Consider the following 24,723-nt stretch of genomic DNA (forward strand, 5'->3'; position numbering starts at 1 on the left):
TATTTAAATAAGAATCAAGAGATTTGTTATCAGATTTTTCACGTTTACACCATTTTTTACAAAATGAGGAAAGAGCATCTTTAGTGACTTGACGACACTCTTTCCAATCTATTTTAAATGGAGGACGATATTTTGGTCCTTTTTTCAAAAAGTTTTTAACCTCTGTGTCCTGGACGATATTGAAGTCCCCTGTAATAACATGGCCATAGGGAACATATCTAAACGTTGACGATTCACAGTTTCAAGTTAAGGGAGTATTACTATCTATATTCACGTCTGATGTAACCGACGTATAATTAAAAATTAAACTTCTGCTGGTTTTTTTGTATGTGTATGAAATTATAGGTAAAGCCCGCAATACTTTATGTTAGCCTGTCCTAAGTCAGGGGCCTGTAGTTCAGTGTTGGTCGTTAGCTACTGTCTGTCATATGTGTTCTTCGAAAATGTTTACCCCTACAGACGCCACCAACTTGGAAGCTTAACCACGAGTAGAAAGAAGAAAATGTAAAGAAATGAATTTTCTATATCATAGTGTCGGATATATGTCGAACACGCTATAAAGCACTTAAAAACTTTCAGTCATTGGAAGCTAATGAAGACACCCGAGAGAGAAAAATCAGCCAGAATATAGAGCTCTGTGTATGATTAGTGGAGCGACAGAATGATCTTTTTCAGGAACTGTAATATAACAATAAAACTAATATATGTTTAGCTTGATATGTATATATTATCAATCTATAATCGAATGAATATGTATAACTCTCAGCCCCCCCCCCCTTTTCTAGCCCACCCACTCGCACGAATACACTTTTCAGGTCTAATGATAGCCAGAAATGATATCACAAAAGCAATTACCATCATATGATGTTACATTATGATGTTCTAGATAAATGTGATTTGAATTAACCAAGACGCACAAGAATTAAATTTTACCTGTCTAAATTATAATCAATGTTTTGACACCGTCCCTTAATTTAAAGTCTAATTTGTCAACCTCAGCGTCGAGAATATACCTTTTCGTAACATGTCTAATATTAATAATAGGGTAACAAAACTTGCATTTACCCCTGTGAAAAGTTATCATGTACAGGTAATCGAAAACTGATGTACAGATAAAAACTATTTTATAAGAAACTGATGTGCATTGAACATGTTGAGTAAAATTAATGTATCGTAAACAGTTTTACAGTACCCGTAGATTAGTGTGACCCCGGCCTTAAATAGTGTGATAACAACATGGCAGGTAAGAAATATGTCTGATTGTGTATGTATCTGTTTTTGTATTATGTGTGTTTTTTATGATTCAATGATTTTAATATTACAATGTAGATGTTTATATTAACATCTCATATGTATTATGTGTGTATTTTATGATTCAATGATTTTAATATTACAATGTAGATGTTTATATTAACATCTCATATAGAGCCATATATTAACTCTTACTAACTAATTAAATCTACGGTGAGTAGACATTGTAATCACAGTGAAAACATCGGGACAAGAGTCAATGACTAGCTTTCTAGTGATTTCACTTATAATCCACTTATATACTACCTGATCCAGCCAATCTGACCCCTTGAAGATAAAACTGCAGAAGAAATGTACAAAAGTATTTCAACTGAGCCAATCATCTGATCAGAGAAGAATTTATCTAGTGATGATCTTCCAGATCCAGCCTAATCCACCGTGAGGCCTTGAATATCGACAACAATGCCAAGACCTTCTACCTCGTCAATTTTAGTTCATGTCGAGGATGCGGACGATGTTTGGCTTCCCTGGGCTAGGAAAGTAGCCAAAAAATGTGAGCAGAAGAGACCTAAGAAAAAGAAGACAAAGAAATCAGGAAAGGGAAAATCGACAAGAGAATTAATAAAAGAAAACAAAGAAATGAAAAACAAAGAATTGAAATATTTGGTAAAAAAGAAACAAAAATTATTACAGGAGTCTTCATCCTCTGAATCATCCTCATCAGAGGAGTCAAATTGAATTATGTACATATAGTACTAATAAATATACAAGTTAGCAGTCAAACCTTACTGCATATTCCATCATGCATTTGCAATTTTATTTTAAGAAATTTTAAAAGATCTTCTACTATCAAAATTATCGAAACAGAACATCACATTTCAAATGTAGAAACCTATATTGGTCAAGGAATTATTCCGAAAGGGTTAGTTTTAAAAGCCTCCCCACTTACATGAGAAAAGTCACGGGTTTTTCCATAGATGGAATCACATTCTATACAACAGTTCTGTAAGTCTGATGGATCTTTTATGCCCAGAAGCAATTCATCAAGTAAATTATTTATATAAACTACGTGATAATTTGCACTGCCGATCTCGTGAACAATTGTCTGACCCTGAATTTGACGAAATTCAAGTACGTCTTGGTGATATCAAACGTATTGAATCACATAAGCTCACCGTCAAACAGATAAACAAATTTAAACGTGATGGTGTGCAAATTAACCACCCTTTTATCAGACCCTCTAAAAAATTCAAATAAAAAGCCTCGAAATCGTAGATTTCAAAGACAAATTCGAGTTCCGGCCAATCCAAACAACACGGTTGTCAATTTATCCACAGTCTGTTTATCTGAGGACGAAACTAAAGTCTTGTCTAACATGGCTAAGGGTTTGAATTTTTGCCCTACTCCCAGTAACTAATAATATGAAACAGAGAGATGACCTTGATAACTTTGCAAGAACCCTCAGAATCAAAGAATATTTTGGTAACAAGGATAAAGAGGTGGATAATGAGGAAGACTCAGACACGTCGGACTCGGAGGAAGAAATCAGAATTCCGCATTTTAAAAAGAAGAGTTCATGGATTCCAAAACCTAGTAAATCTGCTCCATTGGAAGATGTTATCGACAAAATCAAATCGAATGTTGTTCACCTAGCTAGCAACAAGTACTCGTCATTATACAACACCTCTCTTGACGAGAAAAAAATCCATACAATCGCTGAGAAACCGAGATGATATTGTGATAAAACCAGCAGACAAGGGCAGTGCCGTTGTGATAATGGACAAAGCTAACTACATCGCACAAGCAGTGCGGTCAGCTCTCTGATGAGAGATTTTATAAATAGCTAGACTATGACCCTACTTCCGAGTTTAGTTCCAAAATTATCACTGCGTTACAAACTATTTACGATGACGGTCACATAGATGAGAATATAATTGGTTATTTAAAACCAGAGAATGCCAAGCCTGGTCGATTGTATCTTCTTCCCAAAATTAACAAGGTTAACAACCCTGGTAGACCCATTGTATCCAAAAACGGCAGTTCGACTGAAAAAATCTCTGAATTTGTCGATTTTCATTTAAGATCTCATGTAGAAAATCTTCTTCCCACATTCAAGACACTACAGATTATCGTCGTAAAATGAAATCCACGAACCCTCTTCCTCCGGAAACCCTCCTTGTCACTACAGATGTCACCTCATTGTATACCAACATACCTCACGATGACGGCATACAATCTTGTAGGGAAATATGGGACTCGCTCAACATTTTAGAACCACCTACTGAAGGTTTAGTCCAGCTACTTACTCTGGTCCTGAAATGCAACAATTTCACCTTTAACGATGATCATTACCTTCAAATAAACGGGACAGCGATGGGGACGAAAATGGCACCGTCTTACGCTAATATTTTCATGGGTAAATTAGAAAAACAAATTATTTCAGCATGTTTATCCAAAACATCTGTCTTGGAGCCGTTTCATTGATGATGTTGACATGAAATGGATTGAATCCCAACAAAATCTGGATGATTTCATCAAACATGCAAACAACGGCCATCAGTCAATTAAATTTACGTATGAAATTTCCGACTCTAAAACATCTTTCTTAAACACAATCACATCTAGAAAGAACGGTGTCATATCAACGGACCTCTACTGTAAACCCACAGAAAAATATCAGTACATGTGTACCTTTCTCCCCAAAGCTGTCACCCAAAACACTATACAAAAAGTATCCCGTACAGTCAAGCTCTCATAGTAAAGCGGATTTGCTCCTCTGAGGAGGCTGTAACGAAACGGTTACAGGAACTTCGTGGATTTTTGACAAAACGAGGCTATAAGAAATTGGACATAGATAAGAGGTTTGCGCGCGCTAACAATAACAGCCGCAATGACCTGTTACAGTACAAATCCACCCTTTACTAACCTTTCACGTTTGATCCGTGCCAATTGGCAAATTATTGCCAAACCCCCTTAATTATCCAAGACCTTCCCCTATCCTCCTGTCTTAGGTACTCGGAGACCAGCAAGACTGCGAGATATATTTGTAAGAGCTGACGTCTCCTCAAATAAAAGCAGGATGGTGCAAGTGATTTGGTAACAGACGTTGTCTGACTTGTCAACACATACTAAAATACTCAAACATTTACTTGCCACTCGACTGGGTCTGTGTACACTATATTTTGCAAAACCCAGAATGTTATATACTTCCTTCAGTGTTGAAAAACCCAGAATGTTGCATTCTTCCTTCAGTGTCGATGTGGCATGCAGTATGTTGGCGAGACAGAGCAGCCATTCAACAAACACATGAATGGTCATCGAAGTGACTACACTTGTTAGCCCGACCTACCCGCAAGTTGTCATTTGAGATCACCTGGGCACGCCCAAGCTGATCTCAAAAACCTTTCCATCACAATCATAGACCAAAACTAGGGTTGGTCGAAGGTCGACAGAGTCGCTCGGGAAAGATTTTGGATAAGAAAGTTAAGGACAGTTTCCCCAGAGGGCATACATGAAATAGAATAGCAAACATAGAATGAGTCACTCATTTTTCTGTCATCACCGGTTTCCAGTAGCTCCGGCTTCCGTACTGGTTTTACAATTTGAAGATTTTTTTTTAAATACCAGTTTCAATTAGAGGGCTCCATTCATTTGGGATGGATGTATAAGTACGTAGCCACGTTCAATTAATTTACCTCATTAGATAAAACTTATTTTTCCAATCAATACTATAAAAACAGCTACTAGAACACACCCGCGAAATCGCGGACATATACAGCTTGTGAACAGTTGTAGGATGATTTTTTTGTAAAAGATATTATCATTATATGTATGAATAGAAGCGACACACAAAATGAGGTCTTCTCGTTTAATAGTATAGATTCGTTTGGGAGGCTTAAATATATAGTTTATGTTGCAATTACCCTACTGTTGTCAAATTTGAAATATTATACCAACTTGAACCAGTTAGGGCATTTTTGATTTTTTTTGTTTGAGGACTGCCCTCCATGCAGTTTTAACATCTCAACTGTCACAACCTTTGGAAATTTAGAGTTGTGCCAGTTCACATCTCAAATAACTATTTTATTTGGCATATCTTTGTAATCTTTGCGCCGTGTTTGGAAATTTTAAAATGGTACCAGCGTCTGTGGTGTCGGCTTAAATTGTATAAACTTTCAAGATTTTGATAGTGTCTCAATTTGAATATATTGACATGATTCATTAGACATCGTGCTATTACCGAAGAAGGATATCTGTTATCCGAAATATCTAATATTTGTTCATTTTATAGTTATTTAATGGTGATGTGGTACCCTTTTTGACTTGTTATATAATAATATAAATATATATACTATCATGAAACAAAACGATTGTATAAATATAATGTAATTTTAGGCGACAGTCATACAGGTGAGACGTTATGCTAGTTAATCTTTAAACATTGTCTACATAATGAATGGACCAAGTATGGAATATGACAGTTGTCTTTTATTTTGTCATTTGCTCAAGGTTTATGAGCCCTTCTGTAGCCATTTATGTACGAATTTTTCAAACATCAATTATATCAAAACAACAGATATAATGAATAATAGAGACAGGCCATATTGTACATATACTAGGGGAAACTCGAAGGAAAGCATTATAATTTACGGTTTCATTGCATTTAAAAGATAAAGAGCACTTTGTGGCCAATAAACCAAGATTTTTATAGAAAATCCACAGCCTTAAATACAGAAATTTGTGTTATAAAATTTGAAACATAGATTACTCACTTGCTTTTCTATGATGTGCTAGTGGTTTTTTTTCAAATAGTTCTAACCAACCTGTAAATTCTAAAATACATCGTGCTGAGTCACTAAAGTCGAGCGCACACTAAAAGGTGTACTTGATTTGGTCCATATTTTTATTTGTTTTAACAAATAACTACATTGAAGAACTTGTTCTAAGGAAATCAATGCTAGCACTGCATGCAATATATCTATCAGTCGTCAACTTGCCAAATATGACAGTACAAGGATGAAAGCTGTGTATTTTCTATAAAATTTCCATATGTTTAGCCTTGAATCAATAGAAGGGTACATAATACTTAAGGAATTTCCGTGTAGAACTTTCCTCGGAGTTCGGTATTGTTATTTAACTTTCAGTTATAATAACCAAAATTTAAAAAAAAAAAATACAAATTAATGCGAATGCTTGTTTTGGTTGCTTAACGTGCAGTGACAAATATTTATTGCATGTCGAGCGCACCCCTAGAAAGTGTTCTTAAATGATCCATATTTATATTTGTTTATAACAATATTTTCATTTATAACACGTTTTATTTTGGGAAAGCATTTCTAGCACTGCTTGCAATAATCCTCTTTCCATTAAGAACCGAATTGCCAAATATCAGAGTACACGGAGGAAAGGCTGTGGATTTTCTATCAAATTCCCAAATGGTTACTAGCACTGAATCAACACAAGGGTACATAATCTTTAATTTTCCTTTTAATTGAATAATCAATAAATCGAACACACATATAAGCCAAACGCAACCTTCAATGATTGAAAATTTCTCAGTGAAATCTAATAAACACGACTAAACAACAATACACCTTACAACATAAAAAATCCACAGCTTTACAAATTCTGATGTAAAAAAGAAATCACGCGTTAAAATCATTTCAAATAAGCATTGCAAAAATGCCAAACATGGAAGCGATTACAACTTGTAGCCAGAAAAATGTCGATTGATGTGAGACACATGTCCGGAATTGAAATAAAATAAAATGCAGATGTTTCACCAATCATTTCTATAATCTACAATTAATGTATGGAGTTCAAGAGTAACCCTCATAACCAATTTAGTTCACAAGTCATGGTTAGAAATGTCAGCTCTGATACAAGTCTATCGAAACATGAGTCATATCGCTTATTACTAACTTTCTTCAAAAACTAAATCGTGTCCAATGAAGTTTGATACGACGGTTGTAAGGTTGTACGCATTTATTGCACGTGCAAACATTGCTTGGTGAAAATCGGCAGTGTTTTTGTGCTTTTTCCCCCACAATTCTGAGATACGTTTTGCTTTAGGTAGAGCATTAATTTAAAATCCCCTTATAAAGTATGAAATTCAAGAGTAACCCTATTAACCATATAATTTCACCATGTTGAGAAAAAGAGTTAAGAATGATACAAGTCTATCGAAACAGCATTCATAACGCTTATTGTTAACGTTCTTCATAAACTAAATCGGGTCGATTGCAGTATAATACGACGGTTGTACGCATTTAATCCACATGCTAATAAGGCATGCAAAAATCATTAATGTTTGTGTGTTTTTCCCACAATTCTGACAGACGTTCTGTACTTTAGATACAGCATTTATCAAAATTCCCCTTAAAAGGTATGAAGCCCTGATAACCAATTTAGTTCACAAATCATGTTTAGAATAAGGGTTAATGATGATATTAGTCTATCAAAACAGCCATGAGGTCTTTGATGACAGTTAGGTATGGTCATTAAAGAACGTTTTTATAGTCATTGGCAACAAATTTGAAGAGGGAATAGGAGAGGAAAGGAAATGCCATTCTTTAATAAAACTTTGCAATCCCGGGCCCGACAAAAGAACTATCCCGATATATCAATTGAACATCTCTAACCCCAGATAAACAGGTTACTCATCAATCATACTTTTTTCCATGGGATAACATGACTTTTAAATAAATATTGCTATTAAACTGAAGAAAGCCGATCATATTCTAACTAACAACCCCAATGCTTACAGGATAGTATAGTAGTATAGTCAGTGATGAGCATAGCAATCATTACCAGTTATGGTTTGTTTTTAAAAACATGAAACAATTGCTACCCGCATCATTTTCATCAAATTTTATATTCGATCAACATAAAATGAAAAAAAAAAGCAAACTCCGATGTTTATACCGAGAAGGTTAAAAATATAACAATGCGGTCTCCAATGCAAAACAAACTATTGCACCTAACTTCAAGTTTAATCCGACCCACAACAAAGGATTGGTGAAATTGTTTGCTATTCATGTATACATTATAATAACGCTACAATATACATTTTTAGTTACGAATTTTGCTTGTGCAAATAATGTGAGCAACCTTCTTTAACCCGTCTAGTAAGCACATTGGTATAAAATGTTCAGTCTCCAAAAAGTCTTTCATTTATTGAAACAGACGAAACTCAATAAAAGTAGTATAACACACGCATTTTTCAAAGTTAATCCTGACAATAGCTCAATCAATTTATTTAAAAAGTTTGTGGTGGGCTCGTGTCGCTTTGTCTTTAGTTTTCTATGTTTTGTCTTCTGTACTATTATTTGTCTGTTTGTCTTTTTTTTATTTTTAGCCATGGCGTTGTCAGTTTATTTTCAATCCATGAGTTTGCCTGTCCCTCTGGTATCTTTCGTCCCTTTTTCAAGATAACATCATACACATTATCGCTAATCCCGGCTGACCCGGCCGCTTGAACTTTTGACGCATACAACAATCACTTTTCAATTGTGGCGTCCGATATTTTGTTTTATGACGTCAAAATTTTACGGGAACCTGTGTGATATCCAGTAATGGCGGTTTTATAAATTTCCTCTTTTGTTTTAGATCATTTTAATGAGAGATTGAAGGAAATTTTGGTAGGAAAAGTGACATCAGACACAGCAGTCAAAATCTACGATGAATGGGGACAGAACGGATATGATCAGGTAGTGTATGGATATAAATATGTGTCTATATTAAAATAACATCAAACTGGAGTCAGTATTGTATTCTGTCTACGATAGTAGGGAGCAGGTTGTACGTCCGTTCTTTTGTTCAAATTAGTAGTTAAACTTGAGGAATTAGCTTACAACTTTTCCCACACAGTTCATTTAAATAGGAACTGTTTATCTATATGCCAAATTGGACAAGGAAATTCTTAGAATTCGTTATTCTGAGGTCAACATTAAGTGATGCCTTAAATGATTACCGGAATCGCTACAGCAACTAATGCCATTACATCAGTAACTAGTAACTCCAAACCTCAATACTTCAGCATTGTTGTATAATGTCCCTTCTTTATAAGTTGCGATGCCAACTAAACAACTATCAAACAAAGTTCAATTGACGTGGGATACAAGTTTTACTCTTGACGCTAACCATATACCTTATTTAGACGGAGCATTAGGCTCTATGCACGTTACGAAGGCATGCAATAACTCTTTCCGGGGTCGTCGTTGACCCGTTACAAGGCTACATTTCAGTCCGTAGTCAATTTACGTTACTATAGGTCATCGTTAGGTCTTCACAAATTAGGGGAAATCATAATCTCTTAATATGTTAAGCTCTTTGAAACTTCATTTGGACGAATTCAAAAAGTTCCTACATCAGTCCGGTGCATTTGGTGCTTACAGAATAATGTGTTACTAAATTCTATAGGAAAGTTTCATTATTAAAGTAAAATTTGTTTTCTGAATCAGCTGTAAAAACAATGCATACAGTAATATGGCATGCAATAGATTATCTTACACTGTGTATATTTTTATCATAATACACGTAAGAGTATTTATATTTGAAAAAAATAACTTTTGTGACAAAGTACTTGAATATGTTTTTCCGATGAACAGTCGGTTTCAGCACAAGCGTACATTGGACCAGAAGTTACAGCAAAGACTATAGCCTCTTTATATGACAAATCTGAGAGGGACACGATTCAATTGTTGGATATAGGTGCTGGAACAGGGTTGGTTGGAGAACAGGTAATTTTGTGATAAGATAAAGATAAGGAAAAACAAACAAAAAAAAAGAACTTATTAAACTACAATGTATTGCAACGAAAAGTTAACATGTTCTTCCTTTGGACTCTGTGGTCATGTGGTCTCAAAAGTTCTACTAGTGTAATCACTAGCCAGTCAACACTGAGTTTGTGAAAACCGCCCGTGCGGGTGCACTCGACTTCAATCTTAAATGACTAGGATTGTCAGTTTTCTTATAGAAGGTTGGTAGTTTTTTTTTCGGGCACTCCAGTTTTATCCACCAATAAAAACTGACCACCACGAAATAATCCAAAATGGCTCTTAAAAACACCAACAATCAATAATATTCTTTGGACTTAGATAGTTGAGTATCATACCACATCTCCGTTTTTTTCTATTATATTATAATAAAAACGAATTAAAAGTAAGTGATTATTACAAATGACTCTTATAAAAGAATACTTTAAGCAAAGACAGTAGTCGGTTAAACACTATTTTTGTGCAGAATTAAATAAAATTTATTCCAACAAAACTTTTAATTTTAAAAGTTCTTGATCATTAATTAAGTGCCTCATAGCACAACATCATTTCCAATAAATTATAAATTTTGAAATTGAAATTTGTTTCATCCTTAGCTCCGTAAATTTGGATTCAGCAAAATCGATGCACTTGAACCAGCAGGTGGAATGTTAGCAAGCGCAAGGAATAAGAACCTTTACAGAAACTACCACAATCACTATCTAAAGAAAGATACATTGATCGATGCAAATGGTATGATGTATAATGGTTTGGATTGGGCCCTTCATTTTTTGTATTCTTCATAATTATTTTAGGTTATTTTCTTTGTACTTTATATTCTTGCATCCCATAATGGTCCATTTTTTTGGTCTATTTTTCTCTGTTTTGGGGCCTATTTTCTGAAGTATTGGTCCATTATTCTGTATTTTGTTAACCCCATCGTCACCCTCATGGATCATAACAGTATAGTGTCGGTATTGGCAGGCATACGTCATCGTAACCAAACGCAATCATCGACATATAGTGTTTTCTCTTTTAAGAGGTCTGGGTTGGGTTAACGGATTAGGACATAATAAGGCAATACCAGTCTACAAAAAATTCAAGAAAAAGAGTATAATGGTGGCGGTGTGGACTAAACATAAACTTTTTAAAATGATATTGGGTAAAAAACTTTATAGAATAGAGAATTTTTACCTAATAACTAGAGGCTCTCAAGAACTTGTGTCGCTCACCTATATTTACTGATGCTTTGTAAATCATGTGAAATAAGGTTAAAACATAATTAATAGTATTAGATATTGGATATTATCAGATACTATAATGATATCTAAGATAATAACAAAAAATTTCCTTAAAATAACTGATTCAGGGACAGAAACCCAATAACGGGTTGTCGAATTGTGTGAAAATTTTTGGGCAGATAGATCTTAACACCTGATGAACATTTTTACCCCAGTCAGATTTGCTCTAAATAATTTGCTTTCAGAGATACACGACAAAATCTACATTTTACCCCTATGTTCAATTTAGCCATGGCGGCCATCTTGCTTGGTTGGCCAGGTCACCTGCCACATTTTCAAAAATATATGTTATATTTTATTGCCATGGCGGCCATCTTGGTTGATTGGCCGGGTCACTGGACACATTTTTAAAGATAGATACCTCAATGATGATTGTGGCCAAGTTTGGTTAAATTTTGCCCAGTAGTTTTAGAGGAGAAAATTTTTGTAAAAGTTTATGGACGACGGACTCTAAGTAATGAGAAAAGCACACTTGACCTTTCAGGTCAACTGAGCTAAAAAGGCAATATATAAATAAATGACCCACCCACCCTCCACCTTCAAGACCCTAGATTTATTTGTTTATGCGACAAGCTGTACGGCATCAATTTTAGACTTTAAACGTTTTAATATAATATCATTATTGCCAAATCTATAGGAACTTACCTATTAACTTTTAGTTTACTTCAATACTCTTGATTTCGCGATAAGAAAGGGGGTTTGTGACATTACTTTTAGTTAAAATACAGTTTTAAATGCTAACGTTGTTCAGTTTATGTGCATTACTGTTATTTAATCTTTTACAAATCAGCAGCAATAATGATACTCATACAATTTTTAATATTTGCAGGTTTATATGATTGTGTTTGCACATGTGGTTGTTTGGCTCCCGGTCACATTCCGGTTGACTCGCTTCATGATTTTCTGCGTTTCACGAAAAAAGGTAAAACAGTTATCAGGTTATATTATAGAATATTGTATGCAATATTGATAGTTTGTTTCATAATATCATCTAGTTTGAAATATTTTATGCTTGTTAATGACGAGTGTGCAATGTTCATGTACAAAGCACACATTCGCGAACAATCATAAAATTGCAAACCGCAATAGTCTTTAGCTCTATATTTACCGAATAAGACTTTTTACCGGGTTTGTAATAATTTGACCAACACGACGGATGACACATTTGGAACAGGATCTGTAACCCGTTCTGGAGAACACGAGATCAACCCCAGTTTTTGGTTCAGTTCGTTTAACTTAGTCTTAATGTTTTTCTATGTTGTGTTATGTTGGCTGTTAAACAAAGACCTTCTAATTTTTTTTAGATATTGCGTTGTCAGTTTGTTTTTATCTATGAGTTTGAAAGCCCCTCTTATCTTTCGACTCTCTTGTTAATGTCGTTATTGACTTTGTAACAAGGGATCTATTTATATCAGTTGATACCGTCAATATGAATAATATTTTCATTTACAACAAAGAACTCGGAAATAGCACATTGATCTGTTCGAAAGTAATGATATTTTAGATCATCAATAAATCAGGACTGCTTAACGTTCGTATACATCTTAAACCAATCACGGTATTTTTAGGGGTTGATACTGTCCATTTTTAGTTTTTATGTAAGGCTGTGTGGACTGTTGCTTGTCTTTTCGTCGTTTTTCGGGTTTTTTTTCTAAATGATTCTAAGTCACGTCAACCGATGAGTTTTTTTTTCCTTTGGTAACTTGCGCCACTTAACCGTTTCACAAATGATATCGGATATGTTCCTTACGTCGTACATGTAACTACCATCCCCTTCCCTTTTATGAATGTGACCTACCGAGTTAGACTATTTAATTACCGGATTTGTTATCACATAAGCAACATGACGGGTGCAACATGTGGAGCAGCAGGGATCTCCATGAACCTGTTTAACGATGGCGCCCCGCCATCGTTCAAATGGCTTGCGCCATCGTCAAATGACTCGCGCCATCGTCAATTGTCTTCCGCCATCGTTCAAAACTGTGATCGTTTTTATAGCCTGACGCCATTTTTTTTAGCAATTATAATTAAATGCATGTAATTGCATAACCCTCAGGCCTTTTTTTATAGTATAATCCAATACAGTTCTAACGGCTGAGGGATATCCAGAGCTTGTACATGTACATGTAGATAAACAAACCAAACAGGAGAGACGATTCATTTGTCGAATTATTTTACTCAGTTTCCGCAAATGCTTATGATACTTCAGATTAAATAAATAAATCCAGTTACAAAGTTTAACAAGTCGAAAACGTGCTTTTATTTAGACTTACGCAATCAACATTCCCCTTTTTAAGAAATTCAAAATAAGGTGTAAAACAGTAATTATTATTTCATCGCAAATAACTCGAGTACTGTAAAGATAATATAGAATTACTTTAAAAGTTAAAAAGTAAAAACTTTTTATATTTCTTGTAAAGAAATATCGTAACGTAATTCCGAATTCATTTCGTAGTTTACAATCAAATTGATACATCCGCGTTTCCGGTTTCTATTCAGACTCGAAAGATGCATGTTTCGTAGCATCGATTTGCTAGATAAAGTTATTAAAAACCTTTTTATTAGCTCACCTTTCCTAAAAGGAAATGTGAGCTTTTGCCATCACTTGGCGTCCGTCGTCGTCCGTCCGCCGTCGTCGTCGTCGTCGTAAACTATTTCAAAGATCTTCTCCTGAAACTACTGAACCAATTCAAACCAAACTTCATCTGATTGATTCCTAGGGTATTTAGAATAAAGTTTGTATTTTAATTCCCATTTCATAAAAAAACATGGCCGCCATGGCTAAAAATAGAACCAAGGGGTAAAATGCAGTTTTTGGCTTATAACTCAAAAACCAAAGCATTTAGAGCAAATCTGACAAGGGGGGGGGGGGGAATTGTTTATCAGGTCAAGATCTATCTGCCCTGAAATTTTCAGATGAATCGGACAAACTGTTGTTTGGTTGCTGCCCCTGAATTTGTAATTTTAAGGAAATTCTGCTGTTTTTGGTTATTATCTTGAATTCTATTATAGATAGAGATAAACTGTAAACAGCAATAATGTTCAGCAAAGTAAGATCTACAAATAATTTAACATGATCAACATGGTCAGTTGACCCCTTTAGGAGTTTTTGCCCTTTGTTAATCAATTTTTAACCATTTTTCGTAAAACTTAGTAATCTTTTATAAAAATCTTCTCCTCTGAAACTACTGAGCTAAATTAATCCACACTTGGCCAAAATCATCTTTGGGGTATCTAGTTTTAAAAAATGTGTCCGATGACCTGGTCATCCAACTAAGATGACCACCATGGCTAAAAATAGAACATTTGGGTAAAATGCAGTTTTTTGGCTTATAACTCAAAAACCAAAGCATTTAGAGCAAATCTGACAGGGGTTAAAATTGTGTATTAGGTCAAGATCTATCTGATCTGAAATTTTCAGATGAATCGTACAACCTGTTCTGTTGTTAGGTTGCTCCCCTGAATTGGTAATTTTAAGGAAATTTTGCTGTTTTTGGTTATTTTGAATATTATTATAGATAGAGATAAACTGTAAAAAGCAATAATGTTCAGCAAAGTAAGATTTACAAGTAAGTCAGCATTGCCGAAATGGTCAGTTGACCCCTTTAGGAGTTATTGCCCTTTATAGTCAATTTTTAACCATTTTTCATAAATCTTGGTTATCTTTTACAAAAATCTTCTCCTCTGAAACTACTGGGCCAAATTATTCCAAACTTGGTCATAATTATCATTAGGGTATTTAGTTTAAAAAATGTGTCCGGTGACCCGGCCAATCAACCAATATGGCCTCCATAGCTAAAAATAGAACATAGGTGTAAAATGCAGTTTTTGGCTTAAAACTCAAAAACCAAAGCATTTAAAGCAAATCTGACAACGATTAAAATTGTTTATCAGGTAAAGATCTATCTGCCATGAAATTTTCAGATGAATCGGATAACCCGTTGTTGGGTTGCTGCCCCTGAATTGGTAATTTTAAGGAAATTTTGTCGTTTTTGTTTATTATCTTGAATATTTATATAGATAGAGAAAAAACTGCAAACAGCAATAATGTTCAGCATAATAAGATCTACAAAAAGACAACATGACCAAAATTGTCAATTGACCCCTTAAGGAGTTATTGCCCTTTATAGTCAATTTTTAACATTTTTCATAAATTTTGGTAAATTTAAAAAAAATATTTTCCACTGTAATTACTGGTCCAAGATCATTATAAATAGAGATAATTGTAGCATCAAGAATGTTCAGTACAGTTAGATCTACATACACGTCACCATCACCAAAACACAATTTTGTCGTGAATTTATCTGTGTCCATTGTTTAATATTCACAAAGACCAAGGTGAGCGACACAGGTTCTTGAGAGCCTCTAGTTTGACAACGTTTGCTTTACAAATCTTTTAAACCTTTTACATAACCCGTACGACTCGTTTTGTCGTTGCTGCAAACCAGCCATACCGGTAGTGGCTTCATGACTTCTGTATTTGACAGTGTCCGTGATAAATAAGCTCCATATGATTTTAAACCCCCATAACAATTACCAAAAATAGCAAGAAAACTACATGGGGACCTTCGTGATAGCTATAATTTGTCATACTCGACTAAGGGAAATGGAGGGGGCATGAGGGTTGGCCAATGAAGGGTTACAAACGACAATTATTGAAAATATATATACTTCTTTATAGTATTTATAATGAAAATTCAAATAAATGTCATTTAAATAAGCAATGAATTAGCATGTTCACCTATCCTTATGTCGAGGGATGAAATACTTTCGATCGCAGCACACTGTACGGCGTAGATACGGTTTGTGATGGTGAACGTTCCTACATTGTTCAATTATCATTCATGGAGATCCCTGGAGCAGGATCTGCTTACCCTTCCGGAGCACATGAGATCACCCCTAGTTTTTGTTGGGTTCGTGTTGTTTATTCTTTAGTTTTCTATTTTGTGTCATGTGTACTATAGTTTGTCTGTTTGTCTTTTTCAATTTTAGCCATGGCGTTGTCAGTTTATTTTAGATATATGAGTTTGACTGTCCCTTTGGTATCTTTCGTCCCTCTTTTAATTATTATATATTAATTTAGAACATCAATAAATATAGCAAAATTTCCATTTCAACTCATCCTTTTGTTCCTGCAGATCAAAGTTTTCTTAAATTGCGAAAAAAGAAAAAAAATGTTAATTTGGTGTAGTTTTATACTTTAAAAGTTTATTTTTAATATTTTTTGTTTTGCAGGTGGAAATATTGTTTTGACAATGAAACAACTCTATCATGATGTGCCGGGATATTCCGAATCAATGCGGTCTTTGCTAAAAGATTTCGAAAACAGTGGAAAATGGGAAAAGAAATTGGAGTCACAATTCCCAAATTATTTTGAAGATGCATTAGGTGTCACATACGTCTTCAAACTTCTATAAATAATAAATATACTGTCTTTTTCATATAAACTCCACATTCATTCATTATTCGGCATACATACTTTCTTCTCAATAATAAACATTGATGGGTCACCAATTACATGTACTGTAGTTGTTGGTTGACAGAGATCAGAGATGTAATTAGAATGAAATACAAAACAGTGTGGCTGTGGCCATCGATTGACACATTAAATTCATCCATTGACTGGGACAATTTAGGTGAACGTTTGTATGTAACGACCACTGCTCACCATGTATTTTTTAAAGACACTTAAACTATGGGGTCACCAAAGGTTCTCAACATCTTAATAAAGTAATTCGAAAAATTAATCAGAAATAACACGATGTTTGATTTATACCAATTATATAAATCAAAACATAAAGGTTATTCCTGATTAATTTTTCGAATTATTTTATAATTAAAGGCGTTAAGAAACCTTTGGTGACCACACAGTTTAAATGTCTATCGTAGGTACGTCGTTAACAGTGGTCGTTACAGACAAACGTTCACGTAAATTGTCCCAGTCAATGGATGAATCTGATGTGTCAATCAATGGCCACAGCCACACTGTTTTGAATTTCATTCTATATACAAGAAATAAATTGACTACAAGGCTAATCGTAAGTTTCGCCTAAGACACACATAATATATAGATAAAGGAAGATGTAGGTATGCGTGCCAATGAGACAGCTCTCTATCCAATGTATGTATGTATTTCCCTTGTTGTGGTTATCAATGGAAGATATTGGGAACCTTAACAGTCAATGATTAGACTCGTTTCAATCTTGTTGTTAGCTATGAATAATAAAAGATGAAAAACAATATCCGATCAAACAGCAAAGTTTAACCAATGAAACAAATAACAAATAATGTGTACATGTCAACATAAAGTCTACGCGAATAGACAGCTGCAAACAAATGACACAATGATAACCAAACAAGGTCAACATAATAGTCTTCAACAATAGACAGCACATCAAACACAAATAACCAAAAACAGGTAATCAAAAAGTCTTAAACATTAGACAAACCAAGGACACATAATAACCAAAAACTGTAGACAGCTTTTTTAACAAATGTTAATGCATTACTTATTGGTTTAGACCTTACTAATAGTATTACAGTAACATCGACGGTGTTTGCATATTTGGTCAATGCCTACCTAGTAATGCCCTTTCATTGTTATATGTCCTGTATTGTCTTCATAAATTCGATCATTGTTATAGTTCAATATTTGAATTATAGCACGAACATTTACTATCACCCCTGGCGGCCCAGTATTCCCCCAACTTGATATTGAATATATGAAATATTTTAAGCTAAAAGGCTATAATTTGTTAAAAATAAGAAAATGTGGTATGATTACTAAAGAAAAAACTATCCACACGTGACCAACTGACATAATGTAAGCAATAATAGGTCACTGGTTAGACCTATTACAAAGCAAATTAAACCCGTATAGTAAGATATATAAACGTAACTGATATGAATCATGTAAAATATTTCAATCAAGACAACCAACTTGATCATGGACGAAAACAATTATTTTAAGACTAGTTTAGGCTAAAGTTGTAGTGGACTTTCCAACAAGTTGTATAAAGTTGTAAGAATCCACTCTCAAAAGGAAAATAATACTAAGTGTCTCACAAAGTGTACTACTACATGTATATGTACTAGTGATTTCTGATAATTATTTGACTTTGTCCATTCCGCCAACTCTTATCTATAACAGACACAAGTCATGTCTTATTTACGCTACATGACGCTGAATTTCCGGAAAAGCTTAAAATATTTAAGTTGAAATGAAATGAAGGAACATTTTAAAACATCTTGTGTGAAGAGTTTTTGTCGTTCTTAAACGGAAATCTTCACTTTCTGATGAAGGCGTTTAATCACAAGTATATATTAAGTAAATACATATAAAAGGACATTTGACATAGCATCGTATATGATCAGTGATCTACCAAATATCTACAACATTAACGCTGTTAATTGTACTGGTAAGTGTGATATTGAAATTACAATTACGATATTTAAGTAAAAAAATTAGGAAAGTTTTGTTTCAATTATAAAGGATACATTTAATGCAAATGAATAATGTTCTTGTAATGTATTTCATAATCGAGATAATTTGACTTTTTAACTGTAATTGGAACGTCTGTAAAACAAGCTTAAGTGTCTTGTGTACAAAACTATTAGCCTGTATCATACGTATCATTAATGAGGTTTTTTTTAATTATATTTCACATTTCTTGCATTTAATTTATTTTGGTAAAAGTGTTGGTTATTATAATTATGTGGGTACATGTCAGGCGCGAATCCATACATTTTTAAAAGGGGAAAAAGGGGGTGGGTCAAACACATGCAAGTCATATGAAAAGGGGATTTCAGCCATATGTCCGCTTACAAAAGCATAGGGTATACGTTATATGTGCATGCATGACGCATATTTCAAGAAGCTACTGTTGGCTCATTCAAAAATTGGTCGATTCGGAGTACGAAAAGTAAATGTATGTCCGAGCGACGATACAAGCAGAATGCATGCACAATCAGTCGTCCTTATACATGTAACTCAAAAAGATGAGTCTAAGCACAGTTTTATACATAAATTGCCTTCAGTCTGGTTTCTTGTTCTTGGTCTGTTTTGGTACGATATGACTCAGATACCCGTATGTTGCAGAGAACCAGCCTGGCTTTGATTTTGTCAACTACTGTAACCAATATAAAATAAAATTTTGTAATGTTTAAAGATTTTCTCATTTAAAAAGTCAATAAATTGTTTGTAACGTCAAGCTTAACATATGTCAGGTACTTCAGCACAAAAAAAAATCACGTCAAGTAATTTCAATTTCAAAATATAGGTTCTTTAAGGGTGTCGCACGGGCTGAAGGGCGGTACAAACAGACAGTCACAAAAATAAATATTATACAGGATAGGGTCAGAACTTTTTACATGCAGCAGAAAACTGGCGAACCCGCCTTAGATTTGTTTTTGATCGTTTTTTATTTGCTTTTGTTAGGAAGAAATGAATTGTTTCAGAAGAAACCCTATTATAATGATATTTCTGGCCAGTTCTAAGTCGTAAAATACAGCTTATACAAGAATATATAGTTATAAAAAAAATCCAGTTAAATTGTTTTATATATACATATTTAAATCATATTCATGCAGGGAACCACAATCATGAAGATATCAATATTATCAAGTATCATCTGTCTGGTTATAGCTGTGGATCTTACATTTGCAGTACCAATTGCCCACAGACAAAAAGTAAGATATGTGTAATCTATGTACATACCGTTTTATGCATACATTTGTACACGCAGTTGTTTTATCTTTAGAAAATCAAATTATATTAACCACATTACCAGATGATTTTCAAAAATAAATGGGAAAGTTTATAATATCAGGAAGAAGGCATCCATCATTCTGTTTCCCATTTATTTCCACATTTAGGCGATTTTATTGACGTGGTGTGTATGAGTGGTTAAACATATATCTATTGGTGGCAAGTCACATTTTCACTTGACTGTTATTGGCGTTTTTACAATGAATTCATTGGATATTGGAAGTGCATTGACCGATATTTTAGTCTAGGATTGATGACTCGTTTGAACAAGCTTTTAATGCGGTATGGGCTTTGTTCATTGTTGAAGGCCGTACAGTGACCTATAGTTGTTACTGTCTTTGTCATTTTGGTCTTTTGTGGACAGTTGTTTCATTAGCAATCTTACCACACCTTTTTTTTATATTCAGTAACTGGGACCTTTTAAACTGGTTTTTTTTTTAAAGTTTGTTCATATATATATATTGTGGTGTTATTCCACTGTTCCAGGTACGGCAACTTTCGGAACTATTATATTGGTCAATACAATCAGTAACTATATCATATATATGCCTAAATAAATAAAACTACGCAAATTCTGCAAGGATACAAAATGAAAACTTTATCGATGCTGAAGCCGATACTATAAAAGAAAGGATACGAGGTATGCATTCGTGACACAAAACCAAAACATACTAATTAAAAACCCAAAACGCAGCTTTTAAAGCTGTCTTTCATCTCAAAATCACAGTGAGGTAATATATACTTATGTTTTTATTTATGTAATTTTAGAGATGGGATTGGTTTTCGAGGGCAAGGGAATTGTATAACAATGCCAGAGATCACATTAGGTAAGACATAAACAATTATTTCCTAACATCCAACCGTCTCCAAGGTTAAACGCGAAAATATCGCACTTTCAATAATGGCCATTCACCCTTGCGATCCTCACTTGAATAACAGTTGACCTCTTTAAGGGTAAAAACCATAAAAAAAAACAATGAATATAAAAAAATAAAATTGTTTCATCCATAAAATAGAGAAAAGATATAAAATTTAAAAAAGTATGATAAAAAGATTACTTTTGAATTTTATAGAGCGATACTTTGTGACGCGATGTTTACTTTTTATCGTAATTTATCTAATTTAAAGTTTAGGTATTTGTTGGTAAGTAACTGCATGACTGTATGTGTTAGTATATTATCGTAGGAACTTTTCCCTCCGACAAATAGACAGTACAGGCCCGTTTATCTGGTTATAGATGCCTGTATTTAATATTTCAAACTTCACCTTGTGAGTATACGAAAATTAGACAGCAGCACAACGATACAAAAAAAATCAAAGCCATCAAAGGGAAATAACTCAATATGGATTTGTAGTAAGCTCCATGTTGAAGACCGTACTTTGACCTATAATGGTTTACTTTAAAATTTACAAATTGTGACTTGGATGGAGAGTTGTCTCTTTGGCACTCATACCACATCTTCTTGTATTTATTTGACTATGTTGACATTTACTAAGGTCTTACATGTACAAACCTAGTACTAGATGTTTAATTTATACAATATTTTGTTTCAGTGATGTCATTGATACCGCTGGAGATGTGGCTGATACCATAGGGGTTCACGCACGGGAACACCTTAATCTCGCTGCAGACCATTTAGAAGACCTAGGCGTCCCACGTGAAAGAATTGACGAGACAGGCGAAAGACTAAATAATATAACAAGTCAGGTGGTTCAGAGAGGACAAGATATAATTGAGAATGGTAAAAATGGACTTTCCAGAGCAGCAGAACACGCAATGAAGAAAGCAATAGAAACCATCGAGAACAATAGAGATTTTCTAGAGAACAGTCACAAACATATTTCGAGAGTAGCCGATTCTATGGCAGACATATTTGGCAATTTCCGGGATTTGGTAAATAACCGACGAAATCAACAAGAACCATCAAGCAATCATAGATTGACACTAATCACTGACGATGACGTAAAAGTGATTCATTAAACATTTTAAATTTGAAGTTCGGAAATAAGTTGTATTCAACAACGTTATACATTATATTCGAATCCCTTACTCTATCAATAAAACCATCAAATTATATTCAATTTGTAACTTAGAAATTCAAAAATGCAGCCTTTCTGTGCTATCAATTCACACATGTTTTCAAACAACTAGAAAACACACACTTATAAAATACCTCGTTTCGTTATTTCTTTTTTAGGTCTAATCTGATTGTGGATTTTGTATAAACATATTAAAATGTAATATAATGATTCATGTAGGCGATAATAATTTTCATATTCATAATAATTTGAGGCATTAAGACAGATAAACAACTGGAACATGTTCAACAATGACTATTTCCTGGCAACAATAGATTTAAAAATAATATTTAAAGAACGCATCTTGTAGTTTTTCTGTCTGTAAAGAAAAAACATAACAAAGGTGATACACACTCAATAACCCGTGTTTAAAAGGTGTGTACCACATTTTTGATATTATTTTGAATAAACAGAAATAATATTACAGTCATTCCTAAAAATCTAATTATAAATCCCAACACAGCTAATCAGAAGACGAGAAACGCCATAATATGCACTTCTATGACAACATTTTCGAATTACATTACTAGCCATTGCAATATTTCTACTGTTTTCAATATTGTCAATATTTTCATGATACTGTTATTAATATGTACATGTACCTATGATAGTTTGATATTATTAAGATATAAAACCATGGGTACCAACATGTGACCAAAGGTCGCTTTAGGTGATATCCAAACAAAGCCTAAGGAATTACGATTACGGTTGATGAAAAACAAGAGGTCCTCTCAAATTATTAAAAAAAACATTGTGATTCATAGTAAAATTAAATGATATTATTTTATATTTTAATCTTGTAATTAAGCATTTTCGACGACACACAATTACAGAAAACTTTGTGTTTTTTTTTTTTAATTTTCCGGTGGCGTGTTCAACCCCTACCCAATATTGTGTAATATGTCTATTTCATTTTCAACGCTTCATCTGCATATTCTGAGGTTTGTCTTGTGTATGGTGTTAATACTGGATATAAGTTCGGATATTTTGTTGCCCAGTAAAAAGGCTCAGTCGGAAAACGTTATTCTTATTCTTTATATCTTATCAGCATATATATTGCTGAAACACTGCTCTTGTTTATCAGTTATCGCGGCCACAAACTATCCGTCGATAGCGCTCTATGCTGCAAACGGAAATTTTAGCCAGCCACCTTGTAATTTCTAACAATCATCCAAAGAAGGCCAACAGTGGCGTAGCTATGCCATTTACACGTGTACGCCCGGACCTTGGCGAGAGGTCTGATATGCAACAGCAGGTCCAAGGCAATGGACATCCTCGTATGATACGAAACCACATAAAACTCTCTCGTTCTCGAGAAAGAGATACCACTTCTGTCCTTAAAAAACTCGTCAAAAGCCACATTTTTGAACGGTTTTTATGTATCTCCCAGCTGATTCAATATTTCAGAGCTTGCATTTCCTATCGTGATTTCCTTGATAGAGGATTGCTGCTTACATGTACAAGGAAACTATTGAACCAAGAATTTCTTATAGTGAAGTTGAAATCGTTCTTCAAAAATTTACAGTCGTCATCACGAGTTTGATTCACAGATAACAACGGATATGTTTCAATTGCTGTAACCACAATCCTGTCCCTTTTCTGCGAATGTGACCTAACGAATTGGAATTAATAGCAGGGTTGTACTAACACGAGCAACACGACGGGTGACACATGTGGAGCAAAATCTTTTTTTCCTTCTGAAGCACCTTATATCTCCTCCCTGTTTTTCATGCGGTCCTCGTTACTTTTATACTGATCAGTCTAAATATCCCATGGGTATCTTTCTCCTCACTTTTATAGTGTAGTTTGTTTTTTGTGTAATTTTTGTATTGTGTGGATTTATAATTTTATGGTAATTTGTTTTATAAAAGAAGAACAAACAGATACTTTTCAATATGGTTAAAAGGAGATTGGTATAAAACAATCAATCAGATTTGATAGAGATTATACAAAAAGCAAGTGTACATCTCAATGTTGTTGTTCTATTTTTTGTTCTCACCTTTTTACCCGCAAATTTTGTTAATGAACACAAAAATAATTAATTTTTATTGATGGTCAGGTGTAACATTCAAATGCAAGCCACTTATTGAATTTCATCATGAATAGAATTCACATTAGATTCAGACTTTGATATAAAAAATAAACTATTAAATACAATATCATACCATTTGATTAAAAAGTAAATTTCGTCACTTTTGTCTTCAATTACAAGTGATTGGAAAAAGCATTATACAGCTTGTGTGCTCATAACTAGTTTTTTAAATTCATTTAGTTTGAAATATATTTTCTCCACAATTCCTGCGTACGCCCGTGCGTTTTGACGTAAACGTAGCTATGCGCCTGGCCAAATTTTAATACATAAAACGGTTATATATGTTTTTTTGGAGTAGGTATGTATGTGTTTCATGTTTGATAGTCGAAACACTAACTTCAACTATTTTAGCTATCATATATGATAAGACAGGTACGATTGTTACCATAACACAAAAGAAGAATTTTATTTCTCGGGTAAAGCTTATGATCCGACCGGTTCTCTGTCTGAACAGACCATCAACGTCGGTTAATACAA

General features: G+C 34.0%; 1 protein-coding gene across 3 annotated transcripts; it reads left to right on the forward strand.

Moving 5' to 3' along the window:
* The first annotated feature begins 1,094 nt into the window (after nt 1-1,094).
* LOC143075910 (methyltransferase-like protein 27) lies at nt 1,095-22,152 on the forward strand. Of its 3 annotated transcripts, XM_076251494.1 has the most exons (6): nt 1,095-1,243; nt 8,860-8,960; nt 9,861-9,992; nt 10,625-10,760; nt 12,138-12,230; nt 16,544-16,755. In XM_076251494.1, the coding sequence occupies exons 1-6, from the start codon at nt 1,237-1,239 to the stop codon at nt 16,723-16,725; spliced, it is 651 nt and encodes a 216-aa protein (XP_076107609.1). In that variant the 5' UTR covers nt 1,095-1,236; the 3' UTR covers nt 16,726-16,755. The 3 variants fall into 3 exon arrangements, 2 of the variants coding, with proteins under 2 accessions (XP_076107609.1, XP_076107608.1); XM_076251493.1 differs by lacking the exons at nt 9,861-9,992; nt 10,625-10,760; nt 12,138-12,230; nt 16,544-16,755 and adding exons at nt 19,898-19,996; nt 20,844-20,902; nt 21,630-22,152 and having other exon boundaries at nt 1,116-1,243; XR_012978458.1 differs by lacking the exons at nt 1,095-1,243; nt 9,861-9,992; nt 10,625-10,760; nt 12,138-12,230; nt 16,544-16,755 and adding exons at nt 1,446-1,464; nt 19,898-19,996; nt 20,844-20,902; nt 21,630-22,152.
* Nucleotides 22,153-24,723: the final 2,571 nt, after the last annotated feature.

This window comes from Mytilus galloprovincialis, chromosome 5 (genome assembly GCF_965363235.1).
Source record: "Mytilus galloprovincialis chromosome 5, xbMytGall1.hap1.1, whole genome shotgun sequence".
Classification (NCBI taxonomy): domain Eukaryota; kingdom Metazoa; phylum Mollusca; class Bivalvia; order Mytilida; family Mytilidae; genus Mytilus; species Mytilus galloprovincialis.